This window comes from Oryctolagus cuniculus, chromosome 9, assembly GCF_051225735.1.
Source record: "Oryctolagus cuniculus isolate XC-2025 breed Fujian yellow rabbit chromosome 9, ASM5122573v1, whole genome shotgun sequence".
Taxonomy (NCBI): domain Eukaryota; kingdom Metazoa; phylum Chordata; class Mammalia; order Lagomorpha; family Leporidae; genus Oryctolagus; species Oryctolagus cuniculus.
In genome coordinates this window covers 135490020-135507109 of record NC_142875.1, presented here as the reverse complement: position 1 = coordinate 135507109, position 17090 = coordinate 135490020, and the positions used below count along the sequence as shown (strand labels likewise).

General features: G+C 45.4%; 1 protein-coding gene across 10 annotated transcripts in view; it reads right to left on the bottom strand.

Moving 5' to 3' along the window:
- TMEM117 (transmembrane protein 117) overlaps nt 1-17090 on the bottom strand; it is a 471225-nt gene that overhangs the window by 151835 nt on the left and 302300 nt on the right. For all 10 annotated transcript variants that reach the window (XM_051850978.3, XM_089304061.1, XM_089304066.1 and 7 more), the window contains one exon: nt 6537-6634. In XM_051850978.3, the coding sequence (XP_051706938.2) occupies nt 6537-6634 (98 nt within the window). The remainder of the gene's footprint in view (nt 1-6536; nt 6635-17090) is intronic.

Sequence of the window (17090 nt, the reverse complement as noted above, 5' to 3'; positions counted from 1 at the left end):
AGGAGCTTCTTCTGGATCTCCCATGAGGGTGCAGGGGCCCAAGGACTTGGGCCATCTTCTACTGCTTTCTCAGGCCATGGCAGAGAGCGGGATTGGAAGTAGAGCAGCCGGGACTAGAACCGGTGCCCATGTGGGATGCCAAAACTGCAGGCCCAGGCTTTAACCTGCTGCACCACAGCACCGGGCCCCAAGGCAATTGATCTAGTAGGTATCATCATCTGGTGCTGACTAAAATGTCCAGTTGTTCATGAGTTACAGAGGCAGAGTGTAATCCTAAAGAGACATATTGAGATAGAATTGCAACAACTGTATCACATTATCTCCACTACACAGTGGAGAACACATAGGATTTTTCATAGTTGAGAATACACAGGCAGGTTAAGCTGCCACTCATGACACCAGCATGCCATGTCAGGGTGCTTGTTCGAGTCTGGGCTGTTCCACGTCTGATCCAGCTTCTTGCTAATACACCCGGGAAGGCAGCAGAAGATGGCCCAAGTGCTCAGTCCCCTGCCACCCATGAGGGAGACCCAGATGAAGCTCCTGGCTCCTGGCCTCTGCCTGGGTACGCCCTGGCTGTGTGGTTCATTTGGGAAATGAAATCAGCAGATAGAGGTGGAAGATCTTTGTTTGTTTGTTTCTCTCTCCCTCTCTACCACTCTACTTTTCAAATAAACAGATAAATCTTTTTTGAAAAAACAATGGAAAAGGATATAGTCACAGGATCTTCTAATTTAATGGAAATTTAGAAGTGATTTTTTTTTTTCTAAGTCACTGTAAACATCTTTCAATAGCGTCCCAGGTACATGGTTACCAGATCTTAACAGGAACACTTCTACTGACTGGGGACTCAAGGCAGGATCAGGCTGTGGCCAGGCAGGCTCGCTCAGCATGGAGCTCGGGTCATTAGGGATTTTCCCTAGTAGGTCTGTTTCCACGAGACCTACACACATTGGTCCATATTTTGCCTTCTGGAGCAAAGCAGAACAGAAATGTTTCCTCTTCCCTGTTTTAGCTTAAAACAGAAAACAGCTTCACGAATCCCAAAGGGAACTGCACAGAGCAATGGAACTCATCTCTTTTGCAAGAAGAGGGAGAATAAAAAGGCGAGCGGAGAGCTATGGCAGTTGTACCTTTAGACGTTGGCTGTTGTCACTGAAATTCTTCTGCCTCATAGGTCCCCGGCTCTTAGGTCACTTTTATTTCTCTGGTTTATTTTTATTATGACCATATTATCTCCTGCACCATATTTCACAATAATAATCACATCTTGATTAACTCTGTTCTAGTCAACGTTAAACAATGATTCTTTTTGTTAGACTTCAATAACTAAGATCGTCAAAGCCAGGAAAATATCACCAGCTACTTTTGTTCCCCAACTAACAGTGAAGGCAACTGGCACTGGAGCTGTGACACAGTGGGTTAAGCTGCCACCTACATCACTGGATCCCATGTGGGCGCAAGTTTGAGTTCTGGCTGCTCTACTTCAGATCCAGCTCCCTGCTAATGAACCTGGGAAAGCAGCAGAAGATGGTCCATGTGCTTGGACTCCTGCACCCAACTGGGAGACCCAGATGAAGCTCCCGACTCCTGACTTTGGCCCAACCCAGTCTCAACCATGGTGGCCATTCTCATTCTCTCTCTCTCTCTCTCTCTCTTTCTCACACACACACTTTCTAACTCTGATTTTCAAATAAATAAATAAATCTTTAAAAAAGGAATTAAGATTATCAAAATCAACAGATGTCCATTCAAACCACTACAGTCCTAGAGAAAGTACTTTACAACACAGTCCAGAATGGAACAGAGGTGCACGCTGCTCAGACACATGCAAGCTGCTGTCTCTGCCCAGGGCTTTGGCACCAGACCATGTGGGGATGTTGTCGTCTTGTGAGTCTCCGTCCTGGTCTTCCTTCCTGGCTGTCTGCTGCCCCACCCTGAAGACACAAAGATGAGCTGTCTGGTGTGGCGGCCTCATCTTCAGAAAGGACTTGTGCATATACCAGGATGGCCAGTTCATGTGGCAGAAACAAAACCCCAGCCCCCTGTGACCTGACACTGCGAATGTTTATTTCTCAGTGCACGGATGTCCCTTGAGCCACTCACGATGCTGGCCTTATCCTGGTCACTCCCAAATGACCGGCACGACAGAGGCTCTAGTTGGGCAAAAGCTTCCGTAACTGCTACCAAGAAAGAGCGCCCTTCTGTGCTACTCACTGGATAGTAAAGGTCTCTGCTCCGATGTGGCACAGGCCACCTGCATCCGCACTGTCACAGCATTCGTGATCAGAGGGGCCAAAATGCAGATGCCTCCCAGGAGTCTGGACAGTGCAGCACATCTCCAGTCCCTTGTTACACCAGCTCCTCCACTAACCACAGGAGAGTGCCTCTCCCTCCTTAATACTAACAGCACCAAGAGAGCCACACCTGCTGTCGCTCCCCCTCTTCATGGAGGAACGACACTAAACCCTGCCTAGGCTTCATATCCGAGTCACGGCACCATTATGCCTCTTAAGTTTCCTATCCGAGTCACGGCACCATTATGTCGCTCCCCCTCTTCGTGGAGGAACGACACAGGACCCTGCGCTGTTCTTTTGTCTGCTCGGCCCTCCCCGGGTTTGCTGCTGGTTCTTCCCGGGTTGGCTACCGACCCTTCCACCTCCGTGGAAGGGCGGTTCCCCCTAGCCACTTTCCCCACTTCCGCGGGGGAGCGGCACACCACCGGCCGGCTCTCTCGGGGGCTGCACAGGTGTTCCTTCAGATAGATGTTCCTCTTAGATGTTCCTGGTGCATGTTGTCTCTCTCCTCCTTTATAGTCCTCTTCCACCAATCCCAACTCTGCTACCCACAAGCCGACTACGCTGCTCTCCTCCAATCAGGAGCAGGTCCTACAGTTTATTGGTTGAACTGGAGGCAGCTGTGTAGAAGCTGTTTCTCCCTTCTCAGCGCCATATTGTGGGAGAGCAGATGCATAGAATAAGTCTTAATTCCAGTAACTTAGTCTAGTCCGAGTTGCTCCCCACAACCTGCCACGAGGGCCCCTGGACAGCTCAGCGCACAGCAGCCTGCAGGTGGGTGCAGGAAGGTTCTGGAACCAAAGTGCTCCCTGTTCCGCTAAAATGGCAGCACGCAGTGCCTGGCGCCTCAGGAGAGGCTTGTTCTCAGAATTTCCTCTCTGCCACAGATTGCCACACTGATCTCCCTCTCCTTAACTAGAGCAGAATCAAAAGAAAACACCCCTTTTGAGTGGATGACACACAGTGTGTAAATACTGTCTTTTGTCTCATCTGAAACCTTGCTGATAATTTCTGTACTTCATCTCCTAGGGCTACAAAGAAAAACAAATGGCCTTTATGCTTGCTAAATCTCTTTTATCTGCAAAGCATGAATAGAAAAGAACATTTCTGTGCTACCCACATATTTCCATATTCAACTTTTTGCATCAGATTTTCCTCTTTTCTAAGATTTATTTATTTGACAGGCAGAATTACAGAAAGGCAGAGAGGCACAGAGGGGTCTTCCGTCTGCTGGCTCACTCCTCAAATGGCTGTAAAGGCTGGAGCTGCACTGATCCTAAGCCAGGAGCCAGGAGCTTCTTCCCAGTCTCCCACAGGGATGCAGGGACCTAAGACTTGGATCATCTTCTACTACTTCCCCAGGCCACAGCAGAGAGCTGGATCAGAAGTGGAGCAGCCAGGACTCGAACCAGTACCCATATGGGATGCCAGCACTGCAGGCGGCAGCTTTACCTGCTGTGCCACAGCACCGGCTCCAGATACTCCTCTTTTAAAATCACGAATATTGTGCCAAGATAATCTAACTGTACAGAAATGGATACACTGAAAAAAAATGTAAACTGGCTTTTAAACTTTCCACTTATTTTTTGTTCATAATAACTTTATATTTTTGAACTGTAAGAATGAAAACCCACCTCCCAAATATATTATCTAATTACTAATAACTTTACTAAAAACACGATTATAAGAATACATATGAGTTTTAGTTTTTTTCCTTTAAGAACTATCTATTTATCAGTGAATCAGTAAATGATTATTTTCACATCTAAACATGCTTTATAGGCAGGCGTTATGGTCCAGGCCATAACAATGTTAGGTAGGAAGTCAGATATGAGCTTATGTGTGTGTGACAAAGGCCTAAGGAGCTGACATCTAGGTCCAGCATCCGCATCTCAAAGTCACCCCATAACCTTCCAGCTGCAGCCCAGTATCTGCACTTGAAATATCCTGCCCTGCCCCTTCTACCCAATGACCATCCTTCCTCTAGGGCTCCTCTAAGGTGGGGCAACGCCAGCCAGGCTTCCTCCTGTCTGATAACTTCAGGGGGAAAACTCAGAAAGGAAATTTTCGTATTTACATCCAAAAAGTCCTTTGTTCCAGGAGGAGAAGTGGGAAGGCAAGGCCCATCCCCTTAAAAACCCCCGGCCTGAACCAGACTGCGCGCTCAGCCCTCTGCCTCTCTGCTGAGCCGCCCGCCTGGCCTGCCCAGGTGTCTTCTCTCCACTCAACCATGTAACCCTGCTCTCCCCCAGTCTGAGTGACTGGACACTCTCTCTCAGGCTCTGTCTGGAGAGGTGCCCATCCGTTCTTACAGATGTCCCTGCCCTAATAAACCTTGCTATTTGCTCTCTGTCTCACGCCTGAATTCTTTCTTGTGCGAAGACAAGAACCCTGCCGTTCTCTGGTAACAACATCACTACTTGGGACATCCACAACGCACACTGGAGGGCTGGCTCAAGTCCCAGTCACTCTACTTCCAATCGAGCTTCCTACTAAGGCGTGTCCTGGCAGGCAGCACATGAGGGCTCAAGTACTTGGGTCCCTGCCCCCCAGATGGAGTTCCTGACTCCTGCTTGCAGCCTGGCCCAGCGCTGGCCATTGCAGGCATTTGTGGAGTTAATCAGTAGATGGAAGGTCTCTCTCTCCCTCCTTCCTCCCCACAACTCTTAAATAAAGAAATACAAATTAAAAATGAAATAAAAATTTGATTCTCCATCTACAAACACATGCTTTAGATTACTTGTTGGGACCATGGTACAACATATGCCAAATGAAGCCATCTGTGGGAGACGGAACATTCGAGGAAAAAGGTGCTGAGACGTGGCAGGGAGGACCTAGTGGGCAACCCTGCCCCGGGAGAGCAGCTGTGACCAAGAGAGGGGCTGAGACAGCACGCAGGGCCCTCACGTGACTAAGGCAAGGGCAGAGGGCCTACGACCCTGGCATGCAGCGGGAGCACTCGCCCAGGGCCGTGTGCAGCCAACACAAGGCAGCCCGTAACACTGCTGCTGCCAGGGTGATCTCCCTCCTTGCAAAACTGATTCTTGAAACGCTTGGGAGGATTTCTGTAGGGCAGGGGGATTCCCCAGAACCTCCATTCTTATTTGACACCATTCCCATCTGGAAATGTGTGCACGGATGCAGCCTGTAGCAGCGGCAGGCACCTCACAGGCTATCAAGATTAGAGCCAAATAGCAGAATCGCAGTCCTTAGCCAGGGCCTCAAGCAAAGCAAACCCCAAACAAATAGCTGCTACAATCACTATACTACATAGCATTCAGGTGAACTCTACTATACCAGGAGCTTATAAACTGGAAGAAACAGGCAAGTTAAACAACAAATAAAAATGGCACACTTGACCCCTAGAAACAGAGTGGGAATAAACACCTACAATTTTTCCATTATTAACAAAAATCTCATTTTGTTTACCTGCTGAGAACTGAGTTCAAAATGCCACGTATCTCTAACAGCACTGAACCACCGTGCTAAAGCCAAGAGGCGACAGAGGGTCTACTTCCCTCCACCTGCTTAGCTGCTGTGAGTTTGCAGCTCTTACGTAAAAAAGCACCTCTGAATTAAATCTAAGAATGAACCGATTTCTCTCCTTTCATTTCAGAAGGGACGTGTACAGGACAGAGTTCATCAGCACAAACGACCGTCAGGGCACTTCTGAGCGCGGGTGCGGGTGCAGGAGCTTCACAGAGCAGGCAGAGGGCCCTCCGGCCAGGCCAGATCAAGTGCCTCTCAGGCTATCTGCACGCCTGCCCTTGCTACCTGAGCCTGTGCAAACACAAGCACACACCGGCCAGTCCCAGGAGACCCGACTGAGTTTTTAATTGCCCTGACTGGGCTGGGGGCCAAAAGGAATCTATGTGAAGAAGAAATACCAGGGAGGCCCCTCCTCTGCCTGTTTCGTCAGAGCAAAATCATACCCTGTCAAACACACTGCGCAATTTAGTATTCAGAGGAGACAGCTTTTACCCTGATTGCCCTGATGAAAATTACAGCTTATTTTTGCTTACTCAAAAACCCACTTAGCTCTGGTCAAACTTCAGGGCATCACTCTATTAGACAGACCTCTCTTGTATAAGTGCGTGCACGCAACAACACGTAAGCAAACATGCAGGCATCAGATCATGAGGAGAGTGGCTTTAACTGAGCACGCCTCTGTGGGCGGACTGCACACACCCAAGGGAATCCCACCCGAGGCAGAGGTGGACAAACGCAGCCGCGTCCTACCAGAACAGGGTGATCCTGACGTTGCCCCTCTTCCAGAAGGCTCTCGCGGATTTTCCCCAGTCGGGGTAGGGCTTGTCCTGCAGCATCATATCCGTGACCTGCAACCAGGAGAAGGGTTTCCTTAGCACGCCCAGCAATACCACATTCAAATGCACGTAGTCTACCAGGAGCAGAAGATGGATATATTTTTCCCACATTTTAAAAATTTTGTTTAAGGAATACAACTTCTTGCATTTAATATGTACAAATTTGGGAACATGGTGATTCTTCCCCCACTCCCTCCTTCCCTCTCATCCTCCCATGTTTCTTCTTCCTCCCTCTTCCTTTCCAATTCTTATTTTTTACAGAGATCAATTTTCAGTTAATTTTGTACTCATAGATTAACTCTACACTAAGTAGAGAGTTCACCAAATACTATGAAGAAAAAAGAAAAACAGAACTAGAACAAGCAAACAAGCAAGAAAAACCCTGTTCCTGACAGTCCAGGAGAGGGCTGTTAAAATCATCGCATCTCAAGGTGTCAGTTTCACTTCTATGGACTACGTTTTCAGTACTCTGTTAGTTACCACAGATCAGAGAGACTATCTGGCATCTGTCTTCTTGTGACTAGCTTATTTCACTAGTACAATGGTTTCCAGTTGCATCCATTTTATTGCAAACGACAGGATTTCAAGTTTTTACTGCATAGTATTCCATAGTGTATGTATACCATAATTTCTTTATCGAGTCTTCAGTTGATGGACATCTGGGTTTGTTCATTTCAGCTCAGTTTACAATAGTTAAGGTTTGGAATCCACCCAGATGCACATATGTTAACATCAAGGTCTAGGAGGTAAAAATCAGAAGAAATGTACTTCAATTAAAAACATCAGTAATGTGCTTGATTTGATTATTGAATCAACCTGTTTAAGGTCACTCAGCAGGTCAAATATGGACACTGGTTTTCAAACGTCAATAAAGATCACCTTTAATCAGCACCTTTGTGTATTAACATCTCCACAGACACAACACATATTTAACAAGTAAAATAATGTGTTCTTTTCAAGTTTGTCTAAATCAGAAGCTCTAAGATCCAAATGTCTGTTGATGGGTTTAGATTTTTTTCTTCAACCCTGATACCCATGGTGCCAGCACTGACTCCAATCGGGGAGCATCTCCCACGTGCAGTCCCACGCCTTCTTCTGGAAGCCTGCTTCTGTGCCCACCCCGTGAGGCCCTGGAGGGAACGTGGCTGCCCCTGCTTCCCCCCATCACTGTGTCACTGTATGTTCCCACTAGGCTTTAAAATTCTTGAGGCTGAAAGATTTCTCTCTTTTTTTTCCCCCCTTCCTAATGTCTAAGGTTCTTTAGATACTAGACCAAAAACATTTGCAGAAAGGAGAAATGATAAAATGAATTAGGATGTAAACGCTTGTTTTTCATGACCCATTAGCAAAGCTAATTGCTCATTAGCTGTGTCACATAATAATAGGTCCAGCAAATGTCCCATGTGTCATTAACAGGTAACCTATCATCAAAGCATTTAAAAATCTCACAGGGGTGGGGAATGAATTTCCTTTTTCTAAAAAAGAAAAAATGTGTTTGTGCATGTATCTGCACATGTGCACACACACACACACCTTCTTCTTATTTTCCACAAAACATACCTTTCCTTCAAAAGGAAAGACTATTTCATTAATTATAGTTATAATTAATAATCTTCAGATTCACACAAAGGAAAGAAACATTCAAATGTAAGCAAACTGATACAGAATGAAGTAGGTAAGGTAGAGTTTTCACATCCACCAAAATACAATATACTTTTCTTCTGTCCTTAAAACTTCAACGTTCATGCGAGAGTGACTTGCAGTAAAGGACTCTGCAGTATGTGCAGTTTAATCTCTATGATGAAGGACGGCGATGCAGTGGGGGACGGGGGGCCTTCTGCAACGGTGCCCCCTGCAGTGGGACTGGAAGTCCTGTGGGAGGACGGTGCATCCCCTCCCAGCAAGGCCGACTGGCTGCACCACGCCACGTCCAGGCAATGTCTGTCGGAACCTTCTCAATCACGCCCAGGCTTTCCGCGCCGGCCATGGTACATCAGAACACAGAAGAGCTGGCTTCCAGGAAAGGCTAGATTTCATTCCCTCTGCATTCTTCCTCAGTGTCATTTCTAGGAACAGAGTCCCTAAGATTCTCCTGCCTGATGAGAACCAAAGTGACTCCCTGTCTTCCACGGAGGACACTGCAGAATTACTCAGCTCTAACTCAGGGTCAACAACAGTAATTGCAGTCGGTCCACTACATCCAATGCTAACCCTCATTCTGTAGCTTCACTATTGATTCTGTACAGATTCAACAATCACAAGTGGTTTTGATAGATGCTCTCAATTCAATTCTTGAAACTGCCAATTGCTTCGATAAATGTGCATGCAACTAATATTAAAAACTCAAGAAAAAAAATTGCTTTCCTTCTGTTTGAAAGGAAGCTCATTCATTGTTGGTTTTCTGAACTGTTTATTTTCTTTCCGAACCTTCAAAATGAACGGCTTTTGTTTCTCCCTCAGACTAATGCCTATGGATTGTACTCCTATCGAAAATGATTTATGATATGGGCCAAAATGAGCAAGGTGAAGAAGATAGAATAAAAACTAACCATGAATCAAGAGATTTATTGTTACTAAAAACATGACAAGAGCAATGGTGGGGAAATGTAAACCCTACACACACTTGAGCGAAGAGTTTCATCTACGCTTCTACATCCACCAGTTCCAGCTGCTTCTGCATCCGCCAGTTCAACCTCCTTGAACAACAATGCTTGTGTACACACTGTAACAAAACATCAAGGTCAAGTAAACAGATACCTAAGTAAATATTTTGTATTTCCCAGATATTTTTAAAGACTTAATCCTCTTCAGCCACATCTGTCTTGCCCCAGCCAGAATCTGCATGGCAGTAAGTACTTCCAAGCAGCAGAGTGATTACTGGGTGGGTTTTACTCAATTTCCAGTGCTTTCTCGAGGGCACTTTCTGGGAAAGACTCGTTATATTTTCCAGAAGGAGGCAATCTGCTGCTCTATGAGCAATTACTATAGCAGAATGTTTTTTAAAATGACATTCAAGGATGAAGCAATTTCTGAAGGAAATGGCAAGATGAGAGAAAAAATTAAAAAAAAAAAAAACAACCTTCTTCCTTACACCAGGCAGCCAGTCCTGTCCCCTTGCTGCAAGTCTGCACTGTAAGTCACATCGCCAGATCAACGTCAGGTCACTTGCAGCTAATGTGGCGACTGCAGGCACAGTCATTCCAAGGATGCATTCAATATAAAAAAAGCGCCACTACCTTCTGCATTAGAGAAACCAATTCATTTCTGGTGCTGCTCAAGGGCAGTCTTGGTGGGAAAAATGCAGGCAATGGCACAGGGGCCGACAAGGATGCAGAAGGCTGCCGTGCACACACACACACAGCGCAAGGCCTGGCGGCACCGCACCCACAGGAAGACGCCAGCAGGTGCAATCGCGGGTCTTCCCTTCCAAGCCGGGAGCAGTGTGTCCAATTCTATGACTTGGGCAGACCTTGCTGCCCTAGCTCAGAGCCCTGCGCTTTGCCCTGTCAGGCCATCTTTCTCAGTCAAACGCAAGCTATTTTAAGGCTTGGGCATTGTGCAATCGGAGCAAGCACACGCATTTTCAGGTTGAAAAGTCAGCAAGCGATTGTAACAACAATTTCTCTCTACAGGAATCTGAGTGAAACCTTTGTTCCTCTCTGAGTTGAGCCTGTATAATGATGTGGCAATGGAAGAACGGCTGCTTACAAAGATCTCAGATGTACTTTTCTTATTAATTGTGACAGCAACTTCACAAAGTAAGTCAGTAGCTGTCGTCTTTCACCAGCAGGGAAACGGAAGTCAGCAAGGTTTAATAAGAGCGACAGCCACACCTAACGACTGGGCTGTGCACCTGCTGTGGAGCCAGCCTGCCTGAGTTCCGGCCCCAGCTTTGACTTTTACCAGTTTTTCATTTAGGGCAAGATAATTAACACCTCTGTGCCTCAGTTTCTTATTCTTCAACTACATCTCTTCTGTAAAGACAAAACTATCGTAAGCTACACTAACACAATGTGGGAACAATGCAATGTTAACATACCATGAAGTATAAACATTGTTAAAAACAGGAGGTCACTGGAGTTCCAATATTATAAGAAGGCTTCATAGAGTATTCGTGTAACATAATTGAGCTTCATTTGCGTCTTGCGTCATCCTTTAATTTTTCCAGTCTTATCTTCTTAGCCTGAACACAGCTATTCACATGCAGGCACCATAGCTAGATACTATATCTGTAGTCTTATTCCATACACTTTTATGCTAATATGTGAAATTAATCTACTATATTCACTGATTAGGGATACAAGGTCATAATATACAAACAATAACTATGGTTTTAATGACGCCTCTCTCGAAGTAGCCACTTTTTAGGGAGTGTCATTTTTATTTATTTATTTATTTATTTGACAAGTAGAGTTATAGACAGTGAGAGAGACAGAGAGAAAGGTCTTCCTTCCATTGGTTCACTTCCCAGATGGCCACCATGGCCAGCACTGCGCTGATCCGAAGCAAGGAGCCAGGTGCTTCTTCCTGGTCTCCCATGCAGGTGCAGGGGCCCAAGCACTTGGGTCATCCTCCACTGCCCTCCTGGGCCACAGCACAGAGCTGAACCGGAAGAGAAGCAATCGGGACTAGAACCGGCACCCACATGGGATGCCCACACAACAGGCAGAGGATTAACCAAGTGAGCCACAGTGCTGGCCCCAAGGGAGTATGATTTTTTAAAAAGATTTATGCATTAGAAAGGCAGAGATACAGAGTGGGTATGGGAGAGTGAGAGACAGAGAGTAACAATCTTCCATCTGCTGTTTCACTCAACAGACAGGACTGGACAAGGTTAAAGTCACGTGGGTGGCAGGGCTCAAGCACTTGGGCCATATTTTGCTGCTTTTCCAGGCACATTAGTAGAAAGCTGGATTGGAAGCAGAGCAGCTGGGAAATGAGCTGGCATTCTGATATAGGACGCCAGTATTCAGCACAGTGTGCCACAATGCCATCCCCCAGGGAGTGCCCTTTAAAAAGATACTTTTCTATTAATAAATATGCATATTCATTAAGTATGTTAATGAACAAATTTTTAGATAAAATTTTAAACGATGGCACACTATTTTGCAACTACTTTCTATTTAACAATACAGCTTGAGCTCCTCTCTACCAGCAAAGGTAGGCCTGTTTGGATAACTCCCTCTGGTTTTAACTGCAATCATGCTTTTATCTCCACTCTTCTGAGATGCCACAGATGTCTATTTTTCTATTTTGTTTTGATCGCTACCTTTATCATGAACTTCATTCGAGAAGTGCACTCTATCCACTCTTTATTTCATTACTTCCTACTCTGAGCATTGACAAAATCACTCTGCTTCCTCTCCCTGTCTTCTCCCTGCATACAACTCTATTTTACTTATCACACTATTTTTCCTATTACTTTTTAGGCTCACTGAATATTTTATAACCCTATTTTATTTATCATCTCTAAATGATACATTCTTTTGTCATCTACAAAATATAATAAAATACAAATGGTATACTTCTTTAAAGATTTATTTATTTATTTGAAATTCAGAGTTACAGAGTCAGGAGGAGACAGAAAGAGAAATTTCCCATCTGCTGGTTCATCTGGTTTCCCTGACGGCTGCAACAGCCAGGGCTGGGCCAGGCTGCAGCCAGCAACCAGGAGGTTCATCCGCGTCTTCCCACGTGGTTGGCAGGGCCAAAGGACTCCACCCATCTTCTGCTGCTTTTCCCAGGCCATCAACAAGGAGCTGGATCAGAAATGGAAGAGCCTATACCTATACGAGCACCTATACGAGATGCCAGCATTGCAGGTGGCAGCTTTACCCACCAACCACAACACCAGCCCCACATATACTTTCTTACAGTACATATCATCTCTGTGTCACTAGGGTTCAGAAAGTATTTCTACACTAGGCTTTATCATTAGAAACCATGCATTTATTTTAACCTTGGACCTACAACTAAATTGACCCAGTGATCTCCTCCACCATTGCTGCTGGTGTTGGTCCGCTTTTTCCAATGCTTAGACCTCACTGTGTGGTGAGTTTTTCAGGAAAGTATCTGAGAATGATGTAGTCCACAACAAAAATTACTGATGTTCTTTACACTTGGCCAATAATTAAGCTGAATATAAAATTCTCAGGTCTGAATTTCTCCTTAAGAATTGTTGGTGCCATTTGATTGTTTCCACACTGCTGACTGACGTCAAGAAGCTTCAGGTCACTGGAACTTGGAATTACTGCTTTTCCATCTTCACAGGTGAGCTGGTTTCATTTTTGGATGACCAAAGTATTCTTTTTGTATTTTGAATGTAATCATTTGTTTATTTTACTGACTTCTGTCATTTTGTAGGCACAATTTTCCTTGTCAGTCTAAAGACTCAAGTTGCGCTTCGTTCTGTGAAGTCTTTTTGGAATCTCATCCTGAACTACTGCTTGCCTTTTTCCACTGATTTATTTCCAAAATTACAAACAACACTTACGCACATGCTGATTTTCTCAGTCATCTCTGTCTGCACTGCTTTTTAACTCGTGATTTTGCTATCTCAGTCATGACCCACACCATGGATTTGAGAATACATCAATAATGTCAGCAGAGATCCCAAGTGGCCTTTATTCCTCTGATTTTCTCTCTTCCACATTTCTTTCCCAAGTCTCCCATCCTGTTTCATCTTCTATGAGAAATTTTCAAAATTTCATGGAAATGCATATTATGAAAAAACTATTTAGGAGCTTTAAAATTGATTCACACTGAACTAAACTTACCTTTTAATTCCATTTTTATATGATTTTTTTTTTGAAAGCCAGAGACACAGAGACAGACTGAAAGACATAGATCTTTCTATGTGCTGATTTATCTCTAAACACCTTTTGGAAGCCAGGCTAGGTTGGGAAAAACCAGAGGCCCAAATCTCACTCCAGCTCTCCCACATATGTGGCATGGACCCAACTACTGGGCCACCACTGCTGACTCCCAGTACACACTGGCAGGAAGCTGGGATAATAAGTGGACCAGGGACTCCGATATCAGACACGGGTGTTCCAAGTAGCATGCTTATTGCTGCAACACAGCCTGCCTTCCCACGCGCTCTTTGAAGTCCCTTCATATCTCACAACATCCCGATTTTCTGTACCACTGTTTTGAAACTGTATTTTACAGAGACAGCTGATTCTCTGATATTTTTCACTGCACTAGGGTATTTTTGGCGAGCATTTTCCTCCGCTCCTCAGCAACATTTTTCTGATGGAGGGTTCTTTACCTGCTACTGAGGTTTCCTGTTATTTTCTTCCTGTCTTATTCTTAGTAACAAAACTCACGCTGGTCCCTTTAGACTGATCTCCACGTGGATGATGTGAGCTTTTCCCAGACTTGCTCTCTGTAAAAGGCTCACGTGAAGGGTGGCAAGACCCACCCTCACCCAGGACACCCCATCTTCATTGTTCCAGTCCTTTCTGGGGTGCCCCTAAGCTGGAGAACCTCGCTGGGCCCACCGTGCTTATGGTCCGTAACCTCCATGTGTCCTCTGAGTGCTGGCCTGCAACACAGCTGTCCTTCATGGCACTCACAACCCCCGGCTCAGTTTCACTTCAGAGCCAGCAATGTCACTTGGGCTGACTGAAGACAGAGCTACCCGCTTCACTCTTTAGGCTGATGGCCAAAACCTCCCTACGTTAGGGAGATCAACGATGGTAGAACAAGGAGAAGCACACCACCCTCAGCCACAGGCAGCAGAGAAACAGGGAAAGACTGCATTCCCTGGGGACCGGTGGGGAGAGATTTCTAGTGAGGAACAGACGGAACAGAGACCGCGTGGAGCAGTGAGGAGCGAGGAGTCAGGCAGCTGTCGGGCACGCGTCACTGGTGATGCCTGCGTACACACAGCTGGCGCCCGGCTGGGAGACGCCACCTTCCCACGCCAGGATAGAGGAGGCTACCACGGCCCTCCAGCACTGGTGGCTCTGACTGAGAGCATTCTGCAGACCACACAGCCTTTGAGTTTGGCCTGGGAACTGGTGGGGATTGAACAACTGCTTTGCTCTGAGAAGAGAGACCACAGTGCTTCTCCCCCCTCCCTTGGCCTGCACTAAACAGCCAGACGAGGTTTGCTGAGGTGGAGCTGCAGCCAGGCCGACTCGGGCAGCAGCGAGCAGCTCATGCTGGGCACGGGGCAGCTTGCATGGTGGACAGCGCACCCCCTGCACGCTGTGACCGTGAGAGTTCTGGACACGGGCTGTGGCTCGGCTTCGGTGCTCTGACACAGTCTGACTATGGAAACTCAGAGCTCGCCGTGCACTGGGAACGATCCTGCAGAGGGGTCAGTGGACACACGGTGAGTTGCCCTGGACTCCTTCCCCATTCACAGGTGGTGGCCAGAGCTCCCTGGTCTCACCCAGCAAATGTGCCTGGAACCCCAGTGCAATCCTCAGGCACACCACCGAGGCACATTTCCAAGAATAAAGCCTTCGATTAAAAAAAATTTCCTGTGGAGATAAAAACAAGATGCAGACAAACCTACAGAGAAACATAAGAAACAGGACAAGGAAGGCAATCAGACTCCCCTAAAGGGACACAATAATAAATTAACACTGGACTGTGAAGAAGGGGAATTGATGAAACGCCTGAAACAGAACTCAGAAGAATGAATACAAGGTTCATCGGGGCAGAAATAAATAGTTATGTAAATAAAGAAATCTGTATATTACACGGACAAGACATTCCGCAAAGAGATAGAGATCCTGAGGAAAAATCAGACAGAAATATTAGAAATAAAGTTTTCAGTAAGTTGCATAAGATATATACAGTGAAAACTTTACCAACAGACTTAACAAGATAGACAAGAAAAGCCTTTAACAACAGAAAGAATGTCTGATATCCAAGACTGGCCTTTTGAAATGTCTCAGGCAGACAAAAAATAAATAAATAAAACAAATTAGAAAGACTGACAACAGTGTTTGGATCCATAGGGTACCATCAAACGATCAAATCTGTGAGGCTTAGGAGTTCCTCAAGATAAGGAAATAAATGAATGAATTGAAAACTAGGGGCTGGTGTGGTGGCATAGTGCCCAAGCCTCTGCCTGTGGTGCCAGCGTGCTAGATGGGCTCCAGTCATGTCCTGGCCACCCCACTTTTAATCCAGCTCCTGGATTATGGCCTACAAAAACAGTAGAAGATGGCTTAAGAGCTTGGGCCCCAGTACCCACGTGGGAGACCCGGAAGAAGCTCCTGGCTTCTGGCCTTGGATTGGCCTAGCTCCAGATGATGTGGCTGTCTGAGGGGTGAACCAGCGGGTGGAAGGCCTTTCTCTCTGTGTCTCCCTTTCTCTGTATGTAACTCTGCCTCTCAAATACATACATAAAATATGTTTAAAAAGATAAGAACTTAGTGAAATAATAGTAGAAAACTTAGCCAATTTGGAGAAAGATATGAGTATTCAAATACAGAAAATGCACAAAACCCCAAATATACATGATCATAAAACATCCTCAACATGACACATCACAGGCAAGCTATCAAAAGTAAAACAAAGAGAGAAAACGCTAAAATATGCAAGAAAAATCTCGCATCAGATTAATGCAGATTGACAGAAATCCTACAGGCTGGGGAGAATGGCCTAAAAGACACAATTTGCCAACCTCGAGAACTGTAACGTGCATATCTCTCCTTCACACACGAAGTGAAGAAAAGCAAAAATCGAAAGACGAGATCACCATCCAGTTTTACAATATGATACTTACACAGGAGCAGAAAGATATTCAACGTCATGAAAAATATGTGGAGGAAGAAAAGCTCTTAGCAAAGAACAAAGGGAATTGAAAACAAACAAGAAGAATATTCACGAAAAAATGGCAGGACCAAGTCAGCACTTACCAATAGTAATCCTGAATGTATGTAGACTAAATTCTGCAACAAAAAGATGCGAACTGGTGGAATGCATAAAAAAGAAGACCCAGCTATAATCTGCCTGCAAGAAACACAATTCACCAGTAAAGGCACACCAGACTGCAGTGAAGGGTGGGAAAAGCTAGTCCATGTAAACGGAAATAAAAAGTGGGCAAGAGCATTGTTCCAAGAATGCAGTGATGGTCAAACATATGCAAATCAGTAAGTATAATACATCACATCAACAAAATGAAGGATAAAAACCATAAGGTTATCTCAAGAGACGCAGAGAAAGCAGTTGATAGAATACAACATCCTGTCATGATAAAACCTTTAAAAAATTGGGCACAGAAGGAACATTCCTCAGCACTGTCAAGGCAATATGTACCAGTCCCACAACTGGCATGAGTCTGAATGGGCTAAAGTTGGAATGATTTCCACGAAGATCTAAAACAAGACAAGGATGCCCCTTCTCACCATTACTACCCAATATTGTTCTGGAAGTTTTAGCCAAAGCCGTTAGACAAGAAAAAAATCAAAGGCATACAGATTGGAGAAGAGGAAGTCAAATTATT